The following is a 20,170-nucleotide window of genomic DNA, read 5'->3' on the forward strand; positions in this document are numbered from 1 at the left end:
CTCTGTCCTCACCCTGGGCTTCTGGTGGAAGCACCACTGCTCGGTGAGGAGAGCCCTTGGGAAACTTGTCCTGTGGGAGAAGATCAGTGTCAGAGATTCAAAGCCGCAACCTACTTCCATGCCCTAACAGCCTCTGTGATGGACACAGTCACTGACCCTCTGCAGAGAGACAAAGGCTCACCAAGTCCTGTCTCCTGTTGGAACCTTCCAAAGAAGCCCTTTTGTGTCAACTCCCCGCGAGGACCCTAGAGCCATTAGGACCCGCTGTCCCCAGGACACTCCTCCAGCAGAACTGCAAGTCACACCCAAAAGCTTCTTCTAAAAAGTTGGCCACAGTGAGGTGTAGGTCAGAGTAGGCAAAGATAAGGACACTAAGGTCTGGCTTCACAACCTCAGATAGAGCCCCATTTCCCATTTTATGTTACGCATATGCTTAAAAAAAATGATTTCTTCCAATCACAAAAGCAACAGCTAGACTGGGCTTAAAGGTTCAGATAGAAAAATAGGTAAAAGAAAGGCCTTTGGATTTCCATTTGTTTTTTTGAAGGAAATGGGCCTGCACCCCTGCCTCACGTTCCGTACTCAGTGGTGGAGGGCAGTCGATCAAAAGCAGGTAGAAGAAAACAGTATGTGCCATGCCAGGAAGATGGTTATTGTTGTGTGGTGTGTGTGTGTGAGTGATTGTGTACATGTGTGCATGCCACAGTGATCATGTGGAGGTCAGAGGGCAACCTTTGGATATTGGTTCTTTCCTTCTTTCCCATGCAGGTCTCCAGGTTCTAACTCATGCCATCTGTCCTGGAGGCAGGTGCTCTCACCCACTGAGCCACCTTACCAGTCCTCTTACCCCCAAATGACTATAAAAACCAAAAACCAAACCCACAAAGTCTCACTATGTAGCCCTAGATGGCCGGGAACTCTCCATGTAGACCAAAAGATTCTGCTTAAGTGTGCACTATGCCTGGCTTTTTTTTTTTTTTTTTTTGGAGAAAGTATAGGTTCTCTCTCTCTCTCTCTCTCTCTCTCTCTCTCTCTCTCTCTCTCTCTCTCTCTGTGAGAGAGAGATATGTATGAGTGTCTTGACCTCACAAATGTATGTATACCACATACATGCCTGGTACTCTCTGGGGCCAGAAGAGAATATCAGATATCTCGTAATTGGAGTTACAGATGGTTGAAAGCTACCAGGTGGTTGCAGGGAAACCACACCCAGGTCTTCTGCAATAGCAGCAGGTGCTCTTTAGGTGCTCTTAATCACTGATCGATCTCTCTAGCTCCAGGTAAAGATTACTTAAAAAAAAAAAAAAAAAAAAAAAACCAAAACTCCTTAGTGTTGGAGAGATCACTTGCTGCTCTTGCAGGAGAACTGGATTCAATTCCCAGCATCCACATAGCAGCTAAAAGCCAACTGTAATTCCAGCTCCAGGGAATTGATACTCTCCTCTGAACACCTTGGGCACCAGGCACACATATGGAATACATACATTCATATAAAAACACTCATACACATAAATAAAACTAAGGTGTTTTTTTAAAAATAGGGTTTCTCTGTGTAATAGTCCTGGCTGTCCTGGATTTGCTTTGTAGACCAGTCTGGCCTTGAACTCACAGAGATCTGCCTGCCTCTGCCTCCCAAATGATGGGGATTAAAGGCATGGACCATCACACCCAGCTAGTTTTTAAAACAAAAACAAACCCACAAAATCCCAAACTTCAAAAACAAGAACTTCACTAAATAAATAAAAGTGAGATGAAAAATTATGAGAAAAGATACATCAGGTTAATGGACTAGGGAGTGATATACACATAAGAACTGTAAATCAATAAAGAAAAGAGTGATTAGCTATTTGCAGGAGAGAAAGGCACACTAAACAGGTATGTCTAAAAGAAAACACCCCAGAGGCCAGAAATGAAACCATGTTACACAGCTTTTTGCCATCAGAGAAATTCGAATCAAAACCATAAAGAAACTGTAACAAGCACATACACGCACACGCACACGCGCACGCACACACACCACTGCTTTGGCCTCCTGTAACCGCGACCTTATCAGTTCGTGAACTCATCTCAGAGGGAGCCACACTTGAACTCCTGCCTGCTTCTGTCCTTCAAACCCAGCCCACAGCAGTGAGTCTCTTCCTCGATTCTCCCTATTACTGTATCCCTGCTGCTGCTGCTGCTGCTACTATCTGTGGTCACTCTGGTCGCTTCAAACTCATTAAACGTAAAGCTGCCATTCCTTGGGGTGTGAGTGGGATCACTGGTGGAACCGCACACGCCTGTTTTGTTTCATTGCAATGCCAAGCTTTTCCAAAGCTGCTGTAGCATTTCACATACTCAACGGCAGTAACTGACAATTCTAGTTCCTTCCCATCCTCTCTCCCATAACTCAACAGTAGGTGCATTGATATTATAGGCACACTGTGTGTGTGTGTGTGTGTGTATGGTGTGTGCACTGTGTGGTGTGTGTGTTCATGTGTGTGTGGTGTGTGTGTGTATGTGGTGTGTGCACTGTGTGGTGTATATGTGGTGTGTGCACTGTGTGGTGTGTGTGTGGTGTGTGCACTGCGCGGTATGTGTGTTCATATGTGTGTGATGTGTGTGTGGTGTGTGTGTGGTGTGTGCACTGTGTGGTGTGTGTGTTCATGTGTGTGTGGTGTGTGTGTGTGGTGTGTGCACTGTGTGGTGTATGTTCATGTGTGTGTGGTATGTGTGTGTATGTTGTGTGTGCACTGTGTGGTGTGTTTGTGTATGTGGTGTGTGCACTGTGTGGTGTGTGTGTTCATGTGTGTGTGTGTGTGTGTGTGGTGTGTGCACTGTGTGGTGTGTGTGTTTATGTGTGGTGTGTGTGGTGTGTGCACTGTGTGGTATGTGTGTTCATGTGTGTGTGGTATGTGTGTGTGGTGTGTGTGTTCATGTGTGTGGGGTGTGTGTGTGTGTGTGTGTGTATGTGGTGTGTGCACTGTGTGGTGTGTGTGGTATGTGCACCCTGTGGTGTGTGTGTTCATGTGTGTGTGGTGTGTTTGTGTATGTGGTGTGTGCACTGTGTGGTGTGTGTGTTCATGTGTGTGTGGTGTGTGTGTGTGTATGTGGTGTGTGCACTGTGTGGTGTGTTTGTGTATGTGGTGTGTGCACTGTGTGGTGTGTGTGTTCATGTGTGTATGGTGTGTGTGTGTGTGTGTGGTGTATGCACTGTGTGGTGTGTGTGTATGTGGTGTGTGCACTGTGTGGTGTGTGTGTGTGTTCATGTGTGTGTGGTGTGTGTGTGTGGTGTGTGCACTGTGCGGTGTGTGTGTTCATGTATATACGTGTATGGTGTGAGTGTGTTCTCTCCATGTGGAACACTGAAAAGCTCTTGGAGCAGGTTATGCCCATTCCCTGCCCTAGGCAGGGTCACACAGGTGAACATGTAAAACAAAACAATAACAACTCCCTCACCCCCTACCACCCAATCCCCCAAACTCTAAGCTTCAGCCAGGCTGTGGTGGCACACATCTTTAATGCCAGCAATCAGGAGGCAGAGGCAAGCAGATCTCTGGGTTTGAGGCTGGCCTAGTCTACATCTCGGGTTTGAGCTCCAGGACAGTCAGGGCTGCTACACAGAGAAACCCTGTCTCTACCAAACCAACCAACCAACCAACCAAACAAACAAACAAACAAACAAAAAACCCCTCTAAAGTTCGTATACTTATGACTCCTGCTGACTGGATTGGAGGCCCTAAAGGGTAGACTTTCTAAGAAGGAGTAAAGAAGACCTCTTTGCACAGGCCTCTCCAACATCCAGGCCTAGGAATGAATGATACCTCTAGAAGTCATCTTTCCCTTTAGTCAAAGCTGAAGAATCCTGGCAGGTCTAGGGTGAGGAGACATCCTCAGGTCCCCGCACTTGCAGCTCCTAGCTTCATCTGCTCCGAAGCCCTCGCCCCGCTGCTATCTCACCTCACAGGTTAGCTCCAGAGACACTGAGGTCCTCCTGCCCCACTAGGAAGGCGAAAGGAGAAGTCACCAGTTCAGAGAAGATGAAAGTTTCCAGTGCCAGGCGCTGCTGCGAAGCCGGCCAAACCGCGCTCACAGGCCAGGCGGCGCTCCCGGCACTCCCGGAGCCCTTGTGGCCGGCCGCGCCCTCCGAGATCAAGAGGTGCGAGCTGGGTTCCGGGTCCCCGGCCGCTCCGCACGCCCTGGGCCATGCGTCCCAGGTTTTGCAGCCCGTGAACGTGCGCTCACCTCTGTCACGAAGTCATCCGCTGCCTTCCAGCCCGGGCTTAAGAGACGCGCCGCGTCCTGTCACTCAGATACTCGAGACCCAATGGCCATCACCGTGCACAGGTTGGCTAATGTCGCGTATGGAAAGCTGTGTTGCAGGAACGTCCCCGAGCGCTCCCCCAGCCAGGGCAGCGCAGAGCAAGGTTCTGAGCCTATTTGGGCTCTGGGCACACGGTGTGGTCGCGGATCGCCGGCCTCCCTAGAGTCCCACGCTGCGCCCGCTCCTGCGCTGCCGCCACCACCTGTCCCACTGCCAGCTGGGAATGCGCCGGTCTGGGTATTAATAACCGGCCACGCGGGCCCTGGCGAGGTCTCCTCGGCTGAGATAGGCGCCAGATCCCGGCCAAGGTAGCGGCCACAGAGGGGTTTGCCAGGCTTGGGAGCGGGAAGGACTCTGTTTATGCTGGGGGTTCCATCCCCTCCATACCTCTTGTAACCACCAGGGTCAGACTGAGGCTTAAAGATTTATTTATGACTTACTGTAAAGGTGAGCAACGAGGCCTGTGCTGGTGGCCCAGGTAGTGTGAAGAGGGAAAGAACCCTGGGACCATGAGCCATGATTCTGGAAGTTAACAAGAGCCTGGGTTTGAGTAGCAGCCCTGATGTCTTATCGTTGCTGACATCAAACGATGTGGCTGCTTTCACCTTCTCAGGTGGCTCAGCCCTCTAGGAGAGATCATAAAGGCAAACTTGGGATATAGGGAACCTCTCTTCACTCTGCCCCTATCTGTGGCAGAGACCCCAATAAAAGCACCCTGTGAAGTGGCTAATCCCAGCTGATATGTTGAATGGGTAGCCCTCAGAAGGACCGGTCCATGTTGGTCATATGCTGAATGAAAACGGATCCCTTGGGGCTCTGAGAACCAGACCGTCACAAAAAAACAATGCAGAGAAATGAGTCCAGAGAGATTACCCTGTGGGGGTCCACTTCACAGACTTGCTTCTTCGCCTCTGCTTGGGTTGTATTCCTCTCTGTGCCACCTTGCCTTTAAAGCAGTCTGATTTTTAACCCTTAAAATCCTGGTTCCCACCTCAGGCTCAGTATTCTCAGCCAGGGGAGGTACAAGGCCTTCTGGTAGGCATCCTTCTGGGTATTGGGCTACTGGGTCCCACTTTCACCCCTGTCTGTGTCATAGGTGGAGAGGAACCCCTGACGGTTAGGAAGGTCCTAAATAACAGGGCTGGTGGGCCTTCTCATCTGCACTCTCCATACAGTAGAACCAGATCTTCATTCAGTTTTGCCAATGCTCTGACCTGATGAGAGCCCAGACTACAGAGAGAGGCCTCTAGAAGCCAAGGACCTACCTAGCAAAAGCTGTCCATGTTACTGAGCCCAAAGGGCCACAGGCCAGGTATATGGATGACCAAGATAGTTACAGCTGTTCCCTGGTTCTCTGTGCTTCTAGCAGCAGCTACGAGCCCCTGTCTTGGGATGTCATACCCCCTTCTAGTACAGCTCTGCAGACACTCCACCACTGAGCTAAGTCCCAGCTCAGCCCTCATCTCTTGATCCTGCAGGGCCATTTCCTAAGACTGATGAGGATCTACTGTAGATGCTGAGCAAACCCTGGACAGTGGAGCTGTTGGGTCATCCCAAGGGAGGTCAGCAGGGGTCAGAGTCCAGGAAGGGATCAAAGGGAAACGTCAGAGCTAGAAACGAGAGGCCATCTGAGAACCCTTCTTAGCTGCACAAATAGCCTCAGACTTGGCCTAGTAAAGGGGACCTGAGAGTCCACAGGAGCCCAGATGCTCATAGAGAGCTGGGCTGTCCAAAGGCAACGCTTCCCACATCTGTGGTGCTCTGGGAAGAAGCACATTACCTGTCTGGAGGTCGCTTCATGGACCATTAAATCATACACTCTGGTCACACAGCCCTGCACTTCCACTAAACGTGACTTTTAAAGCTTTGTTCTGCCTGTAGTAGCTTCATTACATTTGAGAATGATAGTTTCATTCTGAAAGAACTAATTTCCAATTGCATTACCGCACTCTTCAAAAAAATGAGGCTCTGCGACTAGGAGCCGGTTTGGGGGAGTCTCTTCTCAGGTGTACATCCAGCCCATATATGGGTGCTTTTTTTTTTTTTACATATTAAAGAGGAGCAGAGGTGTATAAGTGTACCATCAGGTGCTCAAAAACCATGGGCCCCTCTCTTCATCGTTCTAGTCCACAAGAGCAGTGATTTGTTATGGAAAATGTTGGGAGAGGTAAGGGAGGCTGAGAGCAGGACAGCCTAGGCTTCATTCTAGGCAGACCCGGCCCCCACCCAGACACAGCTGGAGATGTGATAGCCACAATGAAATCAATTAAAACCTGCAACCGCCTGCAGCTGGGGATCAGGATGAGTGATTAGTGGGCAGCCTCAGACATTTCAGTAATCACAAGTGATGGACGCTCTGAGGCTGGCAGGGGGGCCAAATGCAGACACTTTCCTGTCTGAAAATGAGCAAGCCATTGAAAGCTGAAACAGAGGAACAAAAAGAAATATCTAACACCCTAGGTTCCCTGAGAATCAGCCCCAGGGACCTCCTGCTGTAGAGAGTTGATAAGAGCCCCAAAGTTTGTTTCAGTCTTCTGGTCCCACAAGGCTGAGTGACCTTTGGAAAAAGGTCGCAGTTCAAGATCTACAAACACCTGACATCCTAGGTGACAGGTTGCACATAGAGCCATGGCAGTGTGGGTAGGGGTGGGGAGGCTTTCTGGGTACTGCAAAGGTTGCCAAGGTGGGGTGCACTTCTTACCAGAAGTATACCAAAGCTACATGTCCTTAAAATGCCCCAAGGAAAACCCCTGATCCTGTGACCGTCCAACTTCAAAACCTCTCTTCTGTCAGCATGGCCATTCCCTCTTTCCTGCTGAGTGTTGACAAGTAGGCCAGGCTCATCCATATCTAACAGCAGTGGTAGTGCCTTCACGCTGAAACCAACAGAGGAGCCTCCGTGACAGCCAGAGTCTCAGGCAGGACCCTTGTCTCTCCAGGTTCCCTCTCAGGAGCTCTCTTCACTGTCCTTACTATTATTGCCGTCGATAACCACCATGTGTCACCACCTTTGTCTTCAGCACCGCCGTCACAACCGTTATTGACACGGTCTCTATCACCGCCATCGTCATCAGTATGATCATAACTATCACCATTGCTGTTCACTGACGGAGTGAGCAAAAGACACCTTCTCCATGACGGTGTTTCTCATAGTTATTTCAGATTGATGCTTAAGTGGAACAACTCTTGTCTCCCAAGTTTTGTTGGCTTTTGTTTTTGTTTTTGGTCTTATACTACCTGTGGCTTTTCCATATGTAGTCAGTAATGTGTTTACATTTTGTCACAAATGACACCATAATGCACTTACCATTTTCTACCTTTTCTTTTCTCTCGGTTGACAGATAGGAGGTCACCTGTCATTCTGACCAGCTCTGAACCCTCCCCTGCACACCTTCGCAGGTTTCCAGGGCTCCTCTGCCCCGTTCCCAGGAACACATGTCCATCACAGTCAGGCTCTGGGTTAGACATACATGGCAGACTCTCAGTAGATGTTTCTGGAATGGGAGCCACAATGTCTGCATCCTGGCAGGAATGGAGACTAGGATTATAGAGATACTTGTAACTCTCTCTCCCCCTTTGACTACCTTATTGTAGAAACAATGGAACTCAGAGAAGTGGTATTTCCCCAGGAATCTCATGCTCCTGGGAAGGAAAGGCTGCCAGCCAGAGGGGAACATGTGCCCCACAAAGAGATTCCACACAGCTCTGACAACTCGACAGATCACCTTGCAGGCAGAGGGATCTGAGCTGAGAGAGTGATAATGGGTTGGACTAGCTCGCTATGCATCATCCTGCCTTCTATTTAAACCCAACCGTTGTGTTAGAACCTGGTCGATGAACTTGAGGATCACTGTTTTTTTTTGGGGGGGTTTTGTTTTTAATTTTTCCTAATGTGATTACATTGAATTACTTTTGGACCTCTTGGTTAAGATCAAATATAGTGTCTGTTCTTATGAGTTTAACATCTGAATCATCCTTTATCTAATATGATCACATTAAATAACTCTTGAAGTGGAAACTTAAGGGTTCTTTGGAAAGTTAGTTGGGTGGTGTTTTGCTGGGGAGGAACATTTTGTGAAAATGGACACAGGTGTGAAAGGCTATGACAGACACGTGAAGTAATATTTCGCTGAAGCAGACACTGGAGAGAGGATGTTCTGCTAAAGCAAGCACGTGAAAGGACACGTGATGAAAGATTCTTTGCTAATGACATGCATGTATTGGTCCTCCTTACATTGCATAGTTGAGCTGCATTTGTCGGGACGCCATAGAAAGAAACACACTGTCTTAGTCAGGGTTTCTATTCCTGCACAAACATCATGACCAAGAAGCAAGTTGGGGAGGAAAGGGTTTATTCAGCTTACACTTCCATGCTGCTGTTAATCACCAAAGGAAGTCAGGACTGGAACTCAAGCAGGTCAGGGAGCAGGAGCTGATGCAGACACCATGGAGGGATGTTCTTTACTGGCTTGCCTCCCCTGGCTTGCTCAGCCTGCTTTCTTATAGAACCCAAGACTACCAGCCTAGACATGGTCCCACCCACAAGGGGCCTTTCCCCCTTGATCACTAATTGAGAAAATGCCTTACAGTTGGATCTCATGGAGGCATTTCCTCAACTGAAGCTCCTTTCTCTGTGATAACTCCAGCTGTGTCAAGTTGACACAAAACTAGCCAGTACACACACCAAAAAACTTCTGGTAGTGTCCTGCAGTTTCTTGCCTCTTCCAAGGACTCGGGCTGAATTGGATGCATGTGCTGAGACAAGACACATATTGAGGCAAGACCTGTGATGAGGCAAGGCATGTTTGGAAGGTATAAATAGAACTCCACGGAGTGATGGAGACAGAGCTTGGCTTGTTGGGAGAGCTAGCAGTGCAACACTTGTGGGTCTTGAGTCTTCACTGATCTTCACTTCCCTGAGAGAGGCACAGCTGAGAACTTCTCCTGGTGTCCCCATTGATCCCTCCTGCTGACTCGGGCTGAGGCTGAGGCCTGCCTGTCTCTGCTAGGTCATGTCACCATTGTTGCTAACCGGATACTACCAACCTGGAGTGCTGGCGTATCAGTGCGGTGTTTGTGAGTGAATCGAGCCGCCACTACCTGCTGACCTGTGAACTGAACCGTCAATTTCCAGATAACACAGACGGGAGTTGCTTTAAAAAAAAAAAACCGGGCTGGTGAGATGGCTCAGTGGGTAAGAGCACCCGATTGCTCTTCTGAAGGTCCAGAGTTCAAATCCCAGCAACCACATGGTGGCTCACAACCATCTGTAACAAGATCTGATTCCCTCTTCTGGAGTGTGTGAAGACAGCTACAGTGTACTTACATATAATAATAAATAAATCTTTAAAAAAAAAAAAAAAAAAAAAAACCTTCCCCTACTTCCCCTACCCCCCTCCTTTCCTTTTCACTACCTCTGGTGGGTGGTGGGTTACAAGGAAGGTTAAATCATTTAAAACCATCATTAAAAATGGCATTCGAAAAAAATTAAAGTTACAAACTCTTTTTCTGCTTTTCATTATCACTTGTTTAATTGGCCTGTGGAAGACAGGTGGCCCAGCCAAAGCTACCAGGGCCACCAGGGCCCTGGCTCTGACTCCTGAAACTCTGGTAAGGAGGACAGACTGTTCTGGTGCCCCAATACCTGTCTATACTTCCTGCTTTCTGTTTGGCTCCAGAGGCCCAGTCCCCCACGGATGCATAGCCAGGCAGCACTGTCTGATAAAATATAGAGCTCAATTAGATTTGAATTTCAAGTCAACCACAAATAATTTTTTAATGTTTGGAACAACAGACCTTACAAGCCTGGCAAGCTGAGAGTGGCAGGGCTTTGCCTGCAGGCGTCCTAGGACTGTGGAAGCACAGAGGCCAGCATTTCCACAGGAAGTAGATGTATGGCTGCTCTTAGATGTGCGGCTGGTCTGGTGTCCCACACAGGTGCTCTGGGGAAAGGGGGGTGGTGATTCCTTACCTGGCCAGCATCCTAGAACTGCAATACTCAATTAAGTTGAGGTGACATTTATACAACAAAATGATTTGATATGAAAAATTCAATGTGTCACTTAATGAGTCCACAGTGTGCACAGCCAACCCCCACTGCACTTGAATCTAGAACATTCCTGTCACTCTAGAAAATGCCTTTACCCATTCAGCCATCCCTCCCAGTCACCTCTCCACCTGCTGTCCCTAAGGACTGCTTTGCTCTGAATGTCTTACATAAACACAGCCCTATAGCATGTGCTGCTGACAGTCCCCTTTCACTTACATGATGATTGGGGGGGGGGGTCTGACCATGCTGTAAGAACGAGCCCTGCTGCCTTTTTGTCACTAATATTCCTGTGCATGGAGCCCCACAGTTTATCTGCTCACGGCTTGTTGGGCATCTAGCTTCTAATTTTGACTATTGTGAGCAATGCTGCTGAGAGCATCAACAGACCTGTGCATAAGTCTTCTGTAGTTTCCTCTGGGTCAGATTTGTTTTTCTCTTTATTTTTAGATGAGAAGAACTGAGGAGCCATTACAAGCTCACTGAACAGAACTGGTGACCTTCTGGATGGCCTCTGACACCCCGGCCCCCCAGCCCCAGAATATTACACTACGGTGAGATTATCTAAGAGAGAAGTCTGGAAGAGCCAGTGAGATGAGATGACTCGGTGGGTAAAGATTTGCTCCCAAGACTGATGGTCTGAAGTCAATCTCAAAAACCCACATGGTGTAAAGACAGAATAGCCCTCCATGTTAAGTGCCATTATCGTGCGAGTGTCACCTCAGCTTCATGCTGTGGCATGGCATACCCACACCCATCCCTCCACGAACCCCCACAATAACTAAATGTAATTAACTCATTAAAAGCCTGAAGGCTGGAGAGATGGTTCAGCTTACTGGGCAACCATAAGCACTGGTTTGGATCCTAGCACCCACACAACAAAGCACGTGTCTAATTCATGCCAGCAACCTCAGCTCTGAGGGAGATAGGTGGATACAGGCAAATGCCTGGGTCTTGGCTTCCAGCTTAGTTGAGAAAAACACAAGATCCAGGTACTAGAGACCCTGCCTAGGGGACAGGCAGGGAGTGCAAAAGGACACCTGGTACCTTGTTCTGGGCTTTGTGCACAAATATAGACAGAGACGCCAAGTCCATCAGGAAAACAAGCAAGCCAAGCCCTGGTGTTTCACAACTTTAATCCCAGCACTGGGGAGGCAGAGGCAGGCAGATTTCTGTGAGTTCGAGGAGAGAAACCTTGTCTCAACCTCCCCTCAAAAAAAAAAAAAAAAAAAAAGCCTGTATAAAAAAAAGCGTTTAAGAACCAATGAGATGAGCCGGGCGTGGTGGCGCACGCCTTTAATCCCAGCACTCGGGAGGCAGAGGCAGGCGGATTTCTGAGTTTGAGGCCAGCCTGGGCTACAGAGTGAGTTCCAGGACAGCCACAACTACACAGAGAAACCCTGTCTCGAAAAACCAAAAAAAAAAAACCAAAAAATAAAAAACCAATGAGATGCCTTGATAGATAAAGTCCCTTGCTCATGACTGGAGTGCCCAGAAGAGAATTGTCCTCTGACCTCCACCTGTACACAATGGCATGTGTGCACCACCCACACTCTCAAACACAAACAGTAATAAAAGTAAAGTTAAATAATAAAACAAGGGCTGGCGAGATGGCTCAGTGGGTAAGAGCACTGACTGCTCTTCCGATGGTCCTGAGTTCAATTCCCAGCAACCACATGGTAGCTCACAACCTGTACAGCTACAGTGTACTCATATACATAAAAATAAAATAAATCTTTAAAAAATAATAAAATGCCGGGTGTGGTGGCGCACGCCTTTAATCCCAGCACTCGGGAGGCAGAGGCAGGCGGATTTCTGAGTTCGAGGCCAGCCTGGTCTACAAAGTGAGCTCCAGGACAGCCAGAGCTATAAAGAGAAACCCTGTCTCGAAAAACCAAAAAAAAAAAAAAATAATAAAAAATAATAAAACAAAACAACAACAAAATGCTTGCTGGGATTGACTGCTTAACCAGGAAGGAGGGAGAGGAGGGACCGCAGAAGGGACAAGCCCACTTTGTTAGGAGGATTAGGTTATCCACTGAAGCACAGGCTCCAGGCCCCTGAAGGAGACACACCACCAAAGCTGCCGCTTTCCTGTGTTCTTAAACAGCACTGTGGTGCCATCGCTCCAGGAATGAGCATCAGAACCCTAAGTGACTACGACACCTCTGGAAGACATATGAAAAAAAAATGACACTCAAAGTTAAGTAAGTGAGGTGAGGGTATGACAAATACCTGAAATCCCTGTATTCAGTACTGTGATGCAGGAGGCTAGCCTGGAATACATAGTAAGATCTTGTTTCAAAACAAAAAACTAAGAAAACCTATAATCAGATCCTATCATATGGTTAACTGACCAGCAAGATGACCCCAGGATTGGGACCCGTGGGTCTTTATCAACTGAACAACTTAAATCACCAGGTGATCCCAGCCAGGGACACCCACAGAATGGCAGAGATATTTCTAGATGGGCCACTCAGTGTCCACTGACGAGGCACATGGGCCTTTGTTTCCTACCATCTGTGCAGGTGGTGCAAGTGCTGAGATGTGACTCTGTCTCATAATAGTAGATCTGACACATGGATTGGTCCACAGACCCCTTCCAGCTTCTAGGGCACATACTTACGTCAACTAGATGACAACATACAATTTCTACACAGGGCTCTTTCTCATTTTAAACCCTTGAGCACTTGCTGGTTATGAAGACTGTCACAGGACATACTACAAACTCCCCACAGGACTCAGAAAAGGGCAAAACCCATTGTGCCATGTTCCCAGCTCTGTGGGATACCATCCCACGAGCCCGAGCCTAGAAGTTGGGGAGGTTACTCCACCAAGACCCACTCAGGAAAACTGCACAAGGCCTCCGATAAACACTGAAAACTGAGGCTACAAAGATGGCTCTGCAGCTAAAAGCACTGGTTACTCTCCTAGAGGAGCCACACTCAATTTCCAGCACCCATATGGTGGTTCAAAACTGTCAGTAACTTTGGCTTCAGGAGGTCTGATGCCCTCTACTGGCTGCTGCAAGTATCAGGTATGAAGCTGGTACTGTAGAGGCAAAACCACACACATAAAACAATAAAATTTAAAACACCAACTTTATTCAACAAAAGCCCTCAAAAGGAGCACGAGTAACGAACAAAGTAAAAACAAAACAGTGAACCCTAAAATCAGGTATCTTGACCCTAAGACAGTAAGCATATGACCCCTATGACAGTAAGGTCAACTAGTGCCTCAGAGTCCATACAAATGTAGATCTGTGACCGGAGCCCCCATAACACCCACCACACAACACTCCATACAGCTAAACATACAGCTAGGCCTCACCTACAAAACACTGAACACTGACACGAACATGCCAGACTTGCCTCTGAGGTTCATAAGCTCCCAGGATGTTCAAGATGCCCCCTCAAGTCCTGGACCAACTGTTCCCCTGTGCTGCTTAGAACAGGCAACCTCTTACTCTTCACAGTCCCCGGGGCCCTGGGGAATGTCTGAGCTTTAGTGTCTCAGGAATGTGCATCAGGGAGTAAGGGTCAGGAGGGGGTGGGGTGGGAATCAAGGAAGGAAAGACTGAGCAACTTGGTAGTCAGTACCACAAATAGTAGCATCTGTGACAAACAGCCTCTCTCCTGGCTCCCAGCTCCAGGTCTCTGGCATGTTAATGTGCCAGGGCAAGAAGGAACCTACCGAGAAGCCTTTATTCCACAGGTGGCAGGTGGCAGGCAATAACTCCATTCCTAATTCTGAAGCTGTCAGGATGCTCAGCCTCCAGGGATACAGGTTCTGATGGTACAGGCTGTGCTGCCCAACTTCTTTCCGCAAATGGGCCACCCACATCTCACCAGGGTCCAGCAATACCTGCCAGTGCTGGACCTGAGTCCTTACGACCCATCGGACACGCATTGACAGCAGGTGGCACGTAGAGTGGACGCTATCCAACAGAAGGACAAACTTCTGGTCTTGCAACCAGGATTGTGCTACTGTCTGGTCCAAGGGCCAGTTGCATCTCAACTCCAACAACACAGGTTGCCCAGGAGATGGCATCACATCAAAAATATCCCACCAAGTCAGAGGAGGGATGAGCTGGTGCGAGCAGGGAAAAAGCCCATCAAGTCTCCAGGGAAGGGCCTGGGTCCACTCAGCATCCTCAGGACCCAGATCCAGGGGTACAGCTTCCTGAGGAAAGAGCTCAGTGGGCACAAAATTGGAGAATAGTATGCCCTGTGTCCACGCAGGGGTTGGCAGCAGGACCTCAGACCCTTCAGAGACACTCTGTGGCACATAAAGGGACCCCAATCCCCGCCATGCATCCTGCTCAGGCCCTGGCTCCTGCTCAGAATCTGACTCTGACTCTGAGAAGTATTCCAGGAGCTCAGCATCTTCCTCTTCCTCTTCCTCTTCTTCCTCTTGCCAGTCTCCCATCTCCAGGTAGAGTTTATTCAATAGGAAAGCTGCCTTGAAGCAAGCAAAGCAGATCTTCGTCTGTTCCCCATGGACAAGATGGTACAGCCACGCCCCATAGAGGCAGGACATGCCCTTGGCCCCATGGCGAACGCTGACTGGGGGACACATGGTCAAGAATCTGTCTGCAGCTAAGCAGACACACAGATTCAGACTTGCTCGATGGACTGAGGAGGTCAGGTCAACAGGACCACAGAGGCTAGAAATAGGTGGGAAAGGTGAGAATGAGAGAAACGGGAGAAAACAGGGCACAGTACAAGGTCTAGGGGCGTTGGGGCTCCAGGACTCGGGGCAGTGGTACCAGAACTGGGTGAGAATTCAATGAATACCTCTCTGGAGAAGTAGACAGGCTTGAGCTTCCAGAAACTTCTTCAGCTTCACACTTGCTCCAATGTCTGGGGAGCTAGAAAGACAGAGGAAATGAGGTTTGGGTCACCCTGCTGGGCCCGCTGCAGGGCCTCCCTGAGGAGAGGGTGTTGGGGCTCTGGCCCCCTGGGGCTCCCTGCTCACTCTGGACAGGCTGGAGTGACATCAGAAGTGTCCTCAGGGCTCAAGGCCCCGACCTCACACATGGGCCCGGCTACCAACCAAAGAGGCCGGGAAGCCTACGCCAGGACGATCTCCTCTCTGTCCACCGTGCTCCCACCCGGCCCAGGTCCACCGCACCCAGCTCGGCCCAGTCCCCGGCCCAGTCCCTTCCCATCCTTACCTCCCTGATTGAGCGCCCAGGCGCCAGCTACGGGACTCCAAAGCCAGGCTCTACTCCCTCAGCACTGAACACCTGTGTGGACGAACGCGCGGCCTTATAAAGGGCCAACTCCCGCGATGCTCCAGCTCATTTACATATCTCCCATGAGGTCCCAAAGCAGCAGGAAGTGAAGGTGCTGAGTCACTCTGGCCCCCAAGGCGCACATGCGGCCTGGCGCCCCCTACAGCGCGCATGCGCTGCTCCCCTGCGCACACCTGAGCGCCCTGTGTGCTCTAGAGGTGCCCGATGTCCCCATCCCTGTGCCTTCGAGGGACTCGAAGGCCCGGGCTCAGAGCTGGGCTGGTGGCACATCTTATTTGGAAAAGTCGATTTCTTCTTCCCTGTCTCTTTAGTAAAAGTTCTTTAACACTTGGGAAACTGCTGCAAGCTAAGCACAGTTGCCCCTCTCTGGGTCTTTTTGTTCTTAAACAGACTCTTTAAAGAAATTCAGCCGGGCGTGGTGGCGCACGCCTTTAATCCCAGCACTTGGGAGGCAGAGGCAGGCGGATTTCTGAGTTCGAGGCCAGCCTGGTCTACAAAGTGAGTGCCAGGACAGCCAAGGCTACACAGAGAAACCCTGTCTCGAAAAACCAAAAAAAAAAAAAAAAAAATTCTTTGTAGGGGCTGGAGAGATGGTTCAGTGGTTAAGAGCACTGACTGCACTTCCAGAGGTCCTGAGTTCAATTCGCAGCAACCACCTGGTAGCTCACAAACATCTGTAATAGGATCTGATGCCCTATTCTGGTGTCTCTGAAGAGAGCAACAGAGTACTCTTAAAATAAATAAATAAATCTTATCCGGGCAGTGGCGCATGCCTTTAATCCCAGCAATTGTGAGGCAGAGGCAAATATTACGAAAACAAACAACAACAAAAAACAAAACCCAAAATAATTCTTTGAAGAGTTTATCCTTAAAGGAGTTTGGGACTCAGAGAAAAACCAAGCAGAAAATAGAAGGTATCCCGCCCTCCAGTTCAGCCTTGAGCATACAGATATATTTGTTAAAATCAGTGAGCAGCATCGCAGTCCACTCTGCACATCCCACTGGGTTGGATATACTGGTGTAGCAACGTTCCTCTGTCATCACAGGGCCAGTTTCACTCTTTCTACAGACCCTCGGGCTGCCCTCAGGGCCCTCCTCTCCCCAGAACCTGGACTCGACTTCTGCAACCATTTTGCCCTGTCCAGAAGGTCACGTCTGGCCTCAAGCATCCAGAAACTACCATGGTTTCCTGGGACAGCAGGAAGCAAGTTTCACTTCAGAGTTCAGTAATACTCCATTAAAAGAATATATCCCTTTATCCACTCACCTTATAAAGAGTATCTCATTGCTCTCTGGGATTTTTATAAGTAAAGCTGCTATGTGGAGTTTTGATCTTGGCAGTTACCCGGAAGTCTTCACTGGCCCTGTGTAGTCTTCTATCCTTTATCCCCATTACCCTCCACCCTCACCTTCAGCCTTGTTTCTGTGTGCTCTTGACCTGCCCAGCTGTCTCCTCTTCAGCTGTAACTAGCCAGATGTCTCTCCTGACTCTTGCCTTTTGACCTTAGTGTCCAATTGTCAACATCTGTGGTGTTGAGATGTGTCCCCCATTCCCATAGGACTGGGTATTTTAACACTTGCTTCTCTGTCAGTGGGGCTGCTTTGGGGACCTTTAGGTGGGGTTGGCTGACAGATGTGCCCCTGGGAGTAGCTTTTCAGAGTTCATAGTCTCACCTACCTCCGATCTTCTCTCATCTCCATGTTTGTGGTTACAGAAGTCATCTCTCACCTTCCTGTCCTGACCCCCTGTTGCCTCTTCTGCCATTAAGGTCTATCCATCTGGAACCATTAGCCAAAAGAGAATTTTTCTTCTGCAAGTGACTTTGGTCATATTTTCTCACAGCAGCAACAATAAGTTAATCTACCACTGCCGGCTTCCCACAGCTTCTTCACTGCTTTCTTTCTGTTACCAGCTTGGCCCACACTGCTGAAAGTCGATTTTTAAAATAAGGATCACTTTCAAGAGGCTTTGAAAAAGCTGGGGAGAGGGCTCAGTCGGCAAAGCATTTGCTCTTCAGGCATCGGTCCCAAGCACCCATGCAAAACAAAAAACAGACAAACAGCAAAAAAACAAACAAAACCAAAACTAAGTGTGGTGACAAGTGCTTGTAATCCCAACACTGGGATGGGGTGGGGGGCAGAGGCAGAGGATCTCTGGGCTTTGTGTCTGCCTGAATCAGCAAGAACCATGTTCACAGAGAGACTGTGTCTCAGAACACAACATGGAGAATAATGAAGACACCCGAGATCACGTAAGTGTGAACACACACACAAGCACTTGAACATACAAAGCACACATATACAACAAATAAAGCTTAAAAACCAGAGAGAGCTGGATGTAGCTGCATGTAGCTGTTCATGCCTTTCGTCCCAGAACTTGGGAGTCAGGTCTGTTACTTTGAGCCGTCTCATCTACATTGCGACATTGCTAGTTTCAGGTCAACGAAGACAACATGGCAAGACCCAATCTCAGAAAGGAGCAAGAGAGAGAGAGAAAAAGAGAGACAGAGGTTTTGTTCATCCCATTATTCTAATACTGCAATTTTAAAAAGGCAAACAGCAGGGTATCCCCAGCTAACTCATTACATAAGCTTGAGCAACCTGTTTGTCTAGCTAGAGAAGGGGCGTTTGGACTGATAACAGCTCTCCTCACGTGCTAACAAAGGTTTATGAGTCTACTAATCGCAGCACACCTCCTATGCAATGGTTGGAAAGTCCTTGCTAAAGCTGCACCTTGGGGAGTGAGGCTACCAGCTATGACTCATCACATTGACTTTTCAAGGTATTTATTCTGTCATAAGGGTGGCTGGGCTATCTAGTTGACTGACAGCCCTTTTGCTCAAAGCAGCCAGAATCCAGTAGCTGCCAATTAGGGAGTGAAACTGCCCACCCTGCCCCCAGCATATTCATTTATTTACAGGAAAATGAACATTGTTTGGAACAAGCAGAGGAAACTTATTCTACATACTACCATTCTGTTTCCAGACTCCATTTAATCACAGGGAGAACAAACTCAAGGTCCCAGGCTCTGGAGTCCCTACGGCTGAGCAGTTCTGTTGTAAACAGTTGTCTGAGTACAGCAGTCTCTAGGACAACTTCTCCATCTTGCTGGCAGGGTTAAACAAGTTCGTGTTCCCAGGCTGAGGAAGGAAGACCTATCCCACGTCTCCAAATGTTTTCTTAATTGTGTATTAACTGGTAAAAAAAAAATATATATATATATAGAAATTGCTGTTATCTAAACCAAGGTGCCTAAGTTGTAAGAATATATAAACAGTTGCCTGTAATATTCTAATTAAATACGTGCAGCTGACCCGCTCCTTTGTCCCTCCCCCCTTATCATTCTGAGCTCCCGACCTAAAGTCTAGGAGAATGATTAAGGACCTTGAAGCCAGGTGCCCTGGATATGACTCAGCTCAGATCTGGAACTGGCCACCTTCTTGAGCGCTCAGAAACTAAAGCTTTCACTTTTAAGCTCCCGTCTCTAAAGTTTTCTTGGTTTCCACCTCCAACCCAACAGTGAAGGATGTGACAAGTCTGTCAGTAACACTGACAGTCAGGGTTTTGTTGTTTGCTTTTGTTTGACACTGTCTAACACCCTGCCCACTTCTTCAGGGAAAGACTGAGCTCCAGTATCCGTGTTGGCACCCTAAGTTCAAGTTCACAGTGTTCATTTTCTTTTTTCTTTCTTTCGTTTACTTATTTATTCATTACATGTAAGCACACTGTGGCTGTCTTCAGACACACCAGAAGAGGGCATCAGATCTCATTATGGATGGTTTAGAGCCACCATGTGGTTGCTGGGATTTGAACTCAGGACCTTTGGAAGAGCAGTCAGTGTTCTTTTTTTTTTTTTTTTTTTTTTTTTTGGTTTTTCGAGACAGGGTTTCTCTGTATAGCCCTGGCTGTCCTGGAACTCACTCTGTAGACCAGGCTGGCCTCGAACTCAGAAATCCACCTGCCTCTGCCTCCCGAGTGCTGGGATTAAAGGCGTGCGCCACCACGCCCGGCTTTCTGAACCATCTCTCCAGCCTGTTAATTTTCTCTATACTGTATTCATTCCTAGATTTTTTTTTTTTTTTTGATAAACTCTTATGTATCCTAGGCTGGCTTCCATACACTATGTAGACCTTACATTCCTGATTCCCTCGCCTGCCTCTCTTGAAGTATTATAAACACACAGCATCTCGGCCAGTCACCTAGTGCTGGGGATGGACTCAGGGCATTGTGCACACTAGACAATGCCCTGTGCAGCCTAAAGGACAGAGATGCATTTTTTTTTTTTTTACAGCTCTGCTGGATACAAGTCCAAGGTCAGGATGCTGTGAGACGGACCAGAGGAAACTGCCTCCCCTGGGGCACTGGGGCAGGATTAAATATTACCAAACATTGGACAATACTATTAAGTATTGTTAACCACTATTAAAATTGTTATGTGCAGAACTTTCTGTAAGTGTTTGCTATGGTACTGGATATTAAATGCTTTCTATAAGCAGCTTAAACTGTTAAAAGCTGCCGGCACTTGATAGATCCCTCCCTTGGGCATACTCCTGTACCTAATTCA

The 20,170-nt window shown here is 48.3% G+C and overlaps 1 protein-coding gene and 1 pseudogene across 1 annotated transcript; one reads left to right on the top strand and one right to left on the bottom strand.

The window, feature by feature from the left end:
* The first annotated feature begins 8,208 nt into the window (after positions 1-8,208).
* On the top strand, positions 8,209-8,326 carry LOC115032736 (U2 spliceosomal RNA; annotated as a pseudogene).
* A 5,157-nt stretch (positions 8,327-13,483) lies between these two features.
* On the bottom strand, positions 13,484-15,585 carry LOC110305723 (testis-expressed protein 19.1). The gene is made up of 3 exons (XM_021177785.2): positions 15,526-15,585; positions 15,146-15,219; positions 13,484-15,015 (listed from the first exon to the last, which is right to left on the bottom strand). The coding sequence occupies exon 3, from the start codon at positions 14,925-14,927 to the stop codon at positions 13,911-13,913; it is 1,017 nt and encodes a 338-aa protein (XP_021033444.1). The 5' UTR covers positions 14,928-15,015; positions 15,146-15,219; positions 15,526-15,585; the 3' UTR covers positions 13,484-13,910.
* Positions 15,586-20,170: the final 4,585 nt, after the last annotated feature.

This window comes from Mus caroli, unplaced genomic scaffold (genome assembly GCF_978045245.1).
Source record: "Mus caroli unplaced genomic scaffold, Mus_caroli_1 scaffold_13, whole genome shotgun sequence".
Taxonomy (NCBI): Eukaryota; Metazoa; Chordata; class Mammalia; order Rodentia; family Muridae; genus Mus; species Mus caroli.

Bases quoted from the DNA above. Each gene is read 5' to 3' on its own strand.
- LOC110305723 (XM_021177785.2), bottom strand. From the start codon at position 14,927: ATGTGTCCCCCAGTCAGCGTTCGCCATGGGGCCAAGGGCATGTCCTGC.